Here is an 8,740-nt window from a genome sequence, read left to right as displayed (position 1 = left end):
ACCTACAATATATTTGATGTTTGATTTGCAATAAAACAAAAGTCATCATAAAATACTGTGTTATATGCTTCCTATTTTACCTGTTTTATGTCTTTACATGAGACAGACTGCTGACTATGCACATGCGGTATGTGCTTTGCTCATTGTTGAAGTCCGTACACTTGTGGACAATTGTTTCACTGGCAATCATACCACATCTTAATTTTTATATTTAGGGCGTTGCTGACTTATGCATTTAACTGAAGTGTTTTAAGGGATTTTAATTGACACTTATATGGCTTGAATTTCAAAAGAGGTTAAGAATTATGAACTTTATAAACAGTCGCAGCTCAATTTTCAGGCCTTAATAAATCTTTTAGAGAACGTGTTTTTGTTCTCATATGCTCATTTGCTGACAGTTTTTTTTTTGTCGTGCTGATCAATGTAGCAGCCACTATTGAAAACTCGATATATGCCCGACTTTTCCATAATGTTTTAATGAAGTTGATCTATTATATAAATAAAAGATGTTTTTTAAATTATTATCTAAAATTTGGGTTTAAACTTCAAATACTCTAAATAAATTACTAGTATATGATGTTTCATAAATGCCAATAAGACAACTATCTCATGTATCTGGCAAATCCCAAATGCAAAATGCCACAAATGCATGTGATAAAATTACGCAGAAGGAATAACAAAAATGTGCTACACTGAATACAATATACAAACTAAGGTACTTTGGCTTAGTTGTTAAATCAGTATATAAATTTAGATTAATGCATTTATCCCCATCGATATAAAATTTCTTATGTGGATCAAAAGCCGCATGATGTAAACAGAAAGACGCTACGTACACTGACACTCAAATGAAAACAGAAGGAGAAGGCAATAACGAAATAATTTAAAACATTTAATGGTCGGTACGAATACGGCTATGGCTATACTAATAGACATAATTTTTTTAGGAATGATTGTATTTATGGTACAAGTGTTGGGCCCACTGTTGTCAGTTATGTCTTTAATTTAAAAATAAAATGATTTTGAATGATTGTCGACAATACACAATTGTAGCCTTGGTAATATATGATTTAAAGATTTAGAGTTATACCATTGTATCTGTTCTCTCTTTTTTTATTCTTGGAAGTTATTTTCGAGAAAATATTCAGTCTGGTTTACGCAGGCGCATTGATAAGTAAATAAATATTTAAATAAGTTTTAATAACTTTATTTTTGATAATGACATGTCAGCAGTATTGGATCCTATTCTCCGCATCCTGAAGGTCCAACACTGAAAATATACATGAAATACATATATGAGTAATACATTTGTTTACACATGTTAACCTTGACTCTGAGTTCTATACACTTTAAGATGTCTTGTTCGTTTTCCACAAAAGAGTTTGTTGTGTATCTTACTTTAATTTGGCTGATGTGCTTTTTAATCCATGTCATTGTTAGTTTTCGATCTATACGTTTGACTCTACATCTGGTCTCATTCCCAACTAAGGTTTGCTGTGTAATATGCTTCCTATTGTGAAGTCTTTTCAGGAGACAAACTTAAGCTCATTGTACTAATATATTTAACTCGAGTATTTTGATGGGTTTTACTTGACACTATTATGGCTTGAGTTTCAAAAAAATATTAAGAACTTTAAACTTCATAAACAGTCACAGCCCAATCTTGAGTGCAGTTCACCCCCTCCAGCCCATAATAAACTTTCTAATATGAGAACATGTTTTTGCTCTCATATACTCATTTGTTGACATTTCCTAGTTTTGCCGTGCAAATGTAGCAGCCACTATTTAAAAATCGATATATGGCCGACGTTTTCTTAATTCGGTAATTTAGCTATTTCTAAAGTTGATCTATTGAATCAATAAATGTTGTTTTTAAATAATTTACTAGAATTGTGGTTTAAGATTAAAATACTTTAAATAAATATCACGATGTTGTAAAATTGCCAATGAGACAACTACTAGTATCTGGCAAATTCCAGATGAAGTGGGTTTAAAATACTATAGGAAACAATTAGCCTTCAACAGTTTACAAATTTAAACTCAATAGTCAGTTATAAAAAGTTCCGGTATGACAAAATGTAAAATTTTAATGGATAAACCAACGAACTGATTTATTACAAAACCATAAATGACCAACAAATATAACAGACAGCAACCCACAAAAACAGTGTAAAATAGTCTTCTGACTTCGAACAGACACATACATAATATGTCACCGTTAGGATACTCGAGTTCGCTCAAACATCATTGGTTCCACAACAGTAATGTAACAGCATATAATCATGATAACAAAACAAAAACTATACACATTGTGTTTAGTTGAGGAATGAATTCGAACATTATCATACTTGATTTCTACAATCAAACCTGCTTAAAAGACCACACGCATTAAGCAAAATCATGTGTAGTAAGATTTTTTTTTTTTTTTAGATCCCTCTGTAGTATATTTTATATTGATTAAACCTGAGTCAAAAGACCACCTGTCTAAATATTTAACATTTTTTTGTTTCCCTTAAATGGTCTCTTAAAACAGGTTTCAGTGTATATAAATGAGTATTATTTTACTTTTCTTGCGATGTTTATGTTTCTTTCATGCAGTGTCACCGAGATAAGTTATTGAATTACCTTTTTTCACAGACAAAGAAGTGCTCTGTTAAACATGCCCTATCGTTCCAATGAAGTTTACCATCATTGTACATGTGGGTTGACAGACAATGCTCATAAGAACGACCATTCGGCTCTCCGGGTCCCCAATCAGTAAAATCGAAGTCGGTGAGGCTAGTTTTCCAGATAAATCGTCGTTTCGCGTTCAAAGTATTTGCACCAAGCCAAACCTCTAGATCAGCTAAAGAAAATATTTAAAAATAAATAAAAGTCCACGTTAGTAATTCTCAAACTGGTTAATAATTGAGAGAACTACATTCACTGCACGTAATAGGATACTTGTACTTTGAGTGCAGATTTTTATAGAAAATCAAGTTTTGTTCTTCGAATCGATCATTATCAAATATTGAAAAGATGGACGAAAGATACTAAAGGGACTTTCAAACCAACTGACAACGCCATGGCTAAAAATGAAAAAAAGGACAAACAGACAAACGATAGTACACATGACAAAACATAGAAAACTAAAGAATGAACAACACAAACCCCACAACAAACTAGGGGTGATCTCATGTGCTTCGGTAGTGATTCCATGCTAAAAATTGAGAATGTAATTAGGTGATGTTTCAAAGAGGCAACATCCCGACCAACGACTACTAATGGTCTTCAACACATCCAAACAAATTCAAACCCCGAGGCGGACTTTTAGCTCAATGCAAATGGATGTCATGCTAAACTCTTGATATTTTCGAGAGCAAAAAACTGAAATCTACTTTCGATTCAATTTTAATCTACAGTCTTAAAGTATCAAGGAACTTTGCATATACATTTGTGGACTGTCTGTGTTTTGAAGCGTAGCTATATGTAAGTGTTCCAGTTCTAGCTAGATTATAATCTGGTACAGAACTGTGGATTCATTTAAATTCGCGAGTCTTTATTTCTTGAGATGGAGGAACACTTTTATTTTCGTGGACATTTGATTTTGTGCTTTGCAAAGGTCTGCAAACAACCTGATGGAAAATCTGTAATTCGTTGAACATTTATTTTTCTCGATTCATTTGTATCTGCGAAAGATAATGAGTCCACAGCGATGACTCACAAATTACTTACTGTCATCGATTGTTGGCTTTGGGAGGATACTCATCAAAAAGTTGTTTTCTCCAGCTGTTTTAATTTCAGCCAAATACGCATCGAGGTTGTCTTTGCAGAAAAACTGAAAACAAAAGATATTCTCAATTTGAGGTACATTTCATTTTTATTCAACTTGGGTCTTTTTTCTGTGTTTGTGTACATGTATCAATGAATCATTCCTATTGCCTTATACGATATACCTCTAAGAGTTTGTTGCAGTTCCGTTAGGTCATTTGTGCATAAAGGGGCATCGTCACTTCCTTTCCATGTTGAGCGAGTGGTTGATAAAATTTGATTCATTATTGCATGAATTATTCGGCAAATTAAATTCCTTCGATTTGTAAGCAGCAGTGCTATACTTACAGAATTGTGATTTGGTACAAACATTATTTCTATTTTATCCTGCATAATGACGATCACGACGGCGCTTGAACATTTAAATTGTAGAATTAAAGGCGTCCCCTCTATCTGGTAAATGTCTTAATACATGTAATAGAGGGGCGCATAATGCACGAATTTTTCTGCTGAAGAACACAACTCGAAAGTGTCTTATTAACCTCTTACACCAGTTTGTAAATGCATGACTGTGTTTATATAGCTCGTTCCATAGATGCACTATCAATTATTCTATAGACAACCTCAGTTTACTTATACTTAATGAAATATAAGTTATATTGATAGACTATAACAAAAGAAAGACGAAAACGAAAACTACATACTATGTTAAGAGATGAAATAATCATAAGAAACTATGTATACAAACATGATCGTATTAATAATATATGAAAAAAAGAAGGGGCACTTTAAACATAAGAAATAAAATAAATGAATAGATACGACAACGTCATGGCTAACAAATAAACAAACCTACAAGCAAACAAATTGTAACAATAGACATATAATTTCGTAGTGATTTACTATACCTTTGCCCCATACCAATTTTCCTTTGTGTATTTGATTAGATAACACGAATTTTCAAATTTTTGCCAGCCATGTGTCCAATAGGCCCATCCTGAATGATTTCAATAAAATGAAGTTAACATGTTAAAAATATTATAATTTAAACACCACAGACATGATTGAATGCTTACATGGTAGACCGAACTGATTGTTATTAACAATTGTACAGGTTTAGGATTAAAGGTGAATTGTGTTCAAACATTTCATTTCAACTAAAAAACGTAACCTTAAAAGAAAAGATATTATATGATTGCCAAATGAGACAACTCTCCACAAGAGACAAAATCATACAGTTATTACATTTTTTTAACAGTTACAGATAGTTGAAAATCTTGTCTGTTTAGAATTTCTGTTATTTTTGTTTGTAACGAAACAAGCAATCTTATTATAGACATTTCAAATCTTATATGTTATATGTTATATGTTATATGTTTATAGTAATTAGGATTATACTACAATGTTGACTGTTGTGCCTCACCTTTTGATACTTTTACTTATTATGAATGTGGGCTTTGCTCACACATCATTTTCAATATAATTGAATTTTGTCATACAGGTATAAGTTGTACTAAGATATAACAACAGGTGTTATCCACCACGTTCGACATTAATATAGCATGTATTGAATCATTCATATGACAGTTAAGATTGTGATAATGCTATAAGGGACTTATTCGGAAAATGAAAGTTATAGCTTAGTTTTACACTATAAACAGAAATAAGATGAGAGGTGTTTTTTTGGCGGGGTGCACGTGCGAAGTGAGAGGCGGTCCACCTCCGTTGACTATCGTATATCTCCTATAGTTTTTACGACCTATTTACATATTTTCTAGATTGAAAAGGTGACCTATTTCAGCGGCACGATCAATCACTTTATGTATAGAAAGTAGCCCAACTCCCCCACCCGAGTCCATATGTCGAGATATGCTTTACAATGCCATCTTACCTGGGGTGCTTGCTCCTTCTGCAAAAAATATGTATACAGGCATCATATCATTAATTTTAGTTGATTTGAATTCCTTGACGTCATTACAATATTGATTATTTGACTAGAAATGATATCATTTAGATTGATAAGCACTACCATTCTTGAATTACTGACATGCCATAAAATTTTCTTAAATACCTATATATCGTTGGAAATATCATTTTCATTAAGTCAAACAAAACTTCTACTGTACAAATGCTTAACATTTCAAAAATTTCGACCAGAGGTAATTAATGTTTAAATGTATGTAAAACTTTAGCAGAATGTTTTAAAATTGACAAATTAAGTGATGCAGAATATTTTATATAGAGGTTAATTATATGATTGAATGGGACACACAACAAACACATATATTCATATGTGTCAATTTTGTCCCAAAAAGTTGTACTGTGTCGTGTTTTTTTTAAATTAAAAAAAAAGGAATGAGAGACATCAACATCTGTGAATTTCTACAAAGCAGTAATTAAAAATGAAATTAAGTCCAGTTAAAACAAAGCACTTGTGATTCCCTTGTTATTTGTTTTTTTCACAGTAATATCATTGTATAATAAGTTCTTTCGCGGATGAAAAATTACACAATAAACACAGAATATACGAAATTCTGGCCGTTATTATTTTGGTGGATTTTTAATTCTAAGATATTTTAATGAATACAGAAATGGTTACAATGGTTACAGTTAAAACATCATTGTCACTCAAACAAGTGTCTATTTCACATGTTGTAATGATTGAATATTCATTCTACGTTATATGGACATCTTATTTATTGATCATATTTTAATTTGATACAGTTAATTTATAAAATTACCAGTAACAAAAAAGGAAGGAAGGCCAAAAAAGAAAAAGGAAAATAAACGTATACCACATACCACAAAAAGGAATATCGCAAGTTTCCCATTCTGTATCATCGTCAGTTGTATAACACCAAGGTCCAAATGGGTCACTATCAGGGTTTCGACAATAATTATGATGATCTGCCAACAGCCTTTGTGTGTCCAGAGTCATATTGGAATCTGTGTTTGACCAGTCTTTGCATTGCAGTCCATTTTCTGTTGTATTTATCGTTCCAGTATAATCTATACCCTCCAAATTGTCCCTACATTCTTTTGCTTTATTGGAAAACCAATGAAATCAGTATGCGTTAGATTTTGTGTTTCTTTGTTATATATTTGTTTGCTTCTGTTGGTGATTAAGATTATAACTGATGTTGCCTGCTGTATTCATAATTTGACATTTTTACCTGTTATGTTCCATTGTTCTATCTGTTTGTTTTATTCAAAAATCGTTGTCAATACAATGAGATGTTATGCCACTTATATAAGTGGGAGTTTCAGCTAGCTATTAAACCAGTTTTGCCTGTACATTCTCAGGAATATGACAGTTGTTTAACATTCGTTTGGTGTGTTTATCTTTTAATTTTACCAATTGATTACGGTCTTTCCATTTTCAATTTTCCTCGGAGTTTTGTATTTTTTTAATTTATTTTTAAGTATCATAAGATAATACATATGGATTCCTTAGCATGCTGTCACTTATGTGTTTATATATTAAAAGTAAGGTTATATATATACACACAGACATTACCGAAAGGAAGACAAACGGTTTATAAAAAACCAAGACACATATACAGGTACAATGTATTTAATACATGTCAATGTAACAACTGACCGTTAATCACTCGACATCAACTAATTATGTAATTTGTACCTCAATGCTATTAAAATTGAATATCATGGCATTCTTATAAATCGTTCTTATCAAAATCATACCTGCCACTTTTACGGCCAAAATACCAAGAACCAATATTTCACAGAAGAGTGTCGAAAACGCCATCATGCTCTACAAAACAGTGAAATTGTTTTACTTTAATATCAACTTGAATAAATGTGCAGATTTATTGAAATGAAATAACTGTCTTTAAGGTGACAAATATTTCATATGTATTTTATATACTAGTAACTGTTTCACAGAGTGTATGGTTCATGTGGGTAGCGTCAAAGTATTTAGTCCGCATCTTTACCGCAAAGAAGACACATTTGTAGGTACTACCCCTTACTGTACATTTCGTTATTGTTAATAGGTCCATCACAAAACCATATAGTTTTGACGCGAACAGCCTTCCTTGGTTAAAAAGATAAACATTAGAACACATCATATTAAGAACTAGGCAATACGTTATTTGTGCAACACATACACAGGAGATAAATTACTTGTGCATTTTAAGAATCACTAAAATACACATCATCGGCAGTTAAATGGCAGTAAAATGTTATTACTTAAAAGATAAAACAGAATGTTTTTGATTATTTGCAAATAAAAACTTTATGCCTACCTGAGTCCTCCTACAGTCTTAGTTGCTGCTTGAACTTAACTCTCATGGTGCTGTTTTATATATGTACTGCGTAACGAATCAGTAAATTTTCAAAAGGTTAGCAATCAATTGTAATTGTGTTAAACGTGGCGGCGTGATGTTTGTTCCAATAGCTACTATCTTTTTTTTAAATTATAACAATATTATAATAGATATTATCTTAATGTATTTTGAATATTATACATTTTGATAAAATCTTATAATGCCTAACTGTCTCATTTATGTACCCAGTAAATGTACAGACGCACGATTCTGCAATTTATTTTGATAACTTCACCAACTATATTTTCTACAATTGCGGTAACTGACATTTAAAATTTATGTCAAATTAAACTTAACATTAAACATTAAAATTAAGTTTGAAATATAAGCATCAATTCACTTTTTTAATACATTGTAATAGGCTTTTAAAACAAAATAAATATATTTTTATCTAATTTGTGCAGTTTGCATTCTCGTAGAGAAATAGTGTAGTATTATCTAAAAGTTTAATAGTATCATGACATCATACAATGATTCAACCTTGAAATTGTTATGTTTTATGTTATTTCCACATAGACAGAAATATCAAAGTCAATCCTTAAAAGGATTTTTACACACAGAAATCCCAGATGTAACAGTTTTATTTATTTCAAAATAGTAATATACGCTGGAAGACTGTTTTTCTGACCAGTTAACCTATACCG

At 31.5% G+C, this 8,740-nt stretch overlaps 1 protein-coding gene across 1 annotated transcript; it reads right to left on the bottom strand.

Moving 5' to 3' along the window:
- Positions 1–1,191: 1,191 nt before the first annotated feature.
- LOC134680908 (alpha-N-acetylgalactosamine-specific lectin-like) lies at positions 1,192–8,080 on the bottom strand. Its single transcript, XM_063540203.1, has 8 exons — positions 8,016–8,080; positions 7,453–7,522; positions 6,553–6,792; positions 5,642–5,659; positions 4,659–4,747; positions 3,715–3,817; positions 2,626–2,845; positions 1,192–1,270 (listed from the first exon to the last, which is right to left on the bottom strand). Exons 2-8 carry the CDS (start codon positions 7,517–7,519, stop codon positions 1,243–1,245), a joined length of 765 nt encoding a protein of 254 aa, XP_063396273.1. The 5' UTR covers positions 7,520–7,522; positions 8,016–8,080; the 3' UTR covers positions 1,192–1,242.
- Between the last annotated feature and the right edge of the window lie 660 nt (positions 8,081–8,740).

The sequence above is a fragment of the Mytilus trossulus genome, chromosome 8 (genome assembly GCF_036588685.1).
Source record: "Mytilus trossulus isolate FHL-02 chromosome 8, PNRI_Mtr1.1.1.hap1, whole genome shotgun sequence".
Lineage (NCBI taxonomy): Eukaryota > Metazoa > Mollusca > Bivalvia > Mytilida > Mytilidae > Mytilus > Mytilus trossulus.
The sequence above is the reverse complement of the archived record's forward strand: the minus strand, read 5'-3'. Positions and strand labels throughout refer to the sequence as shown.

Bases quoted from the DNA above. Each gene is read 5' to 3' on its own strand.
- LOC134680908 (XM_063540203.1), bottom strand. From the start codon at position 7,519: ATGATGGCGTTTTCGACACTCTTCTGTGAAATATTGGTTCTTGGTATT. The intron at 3,818-4,658 runs GTATAGTAAATC...TTTTGTTTTCAG, and splicing joins AAAATTGGTATGGGGCAAAG to TTTTTCTGCAAAGACAACCT. The intron at 1,271-2,625 runs GTAATTCAATAA...GTATATTTTCAG, and splicing joins TTCTTTGTCTGTGAAAAAAG to TGTTGGACCTTCAGGATGCG.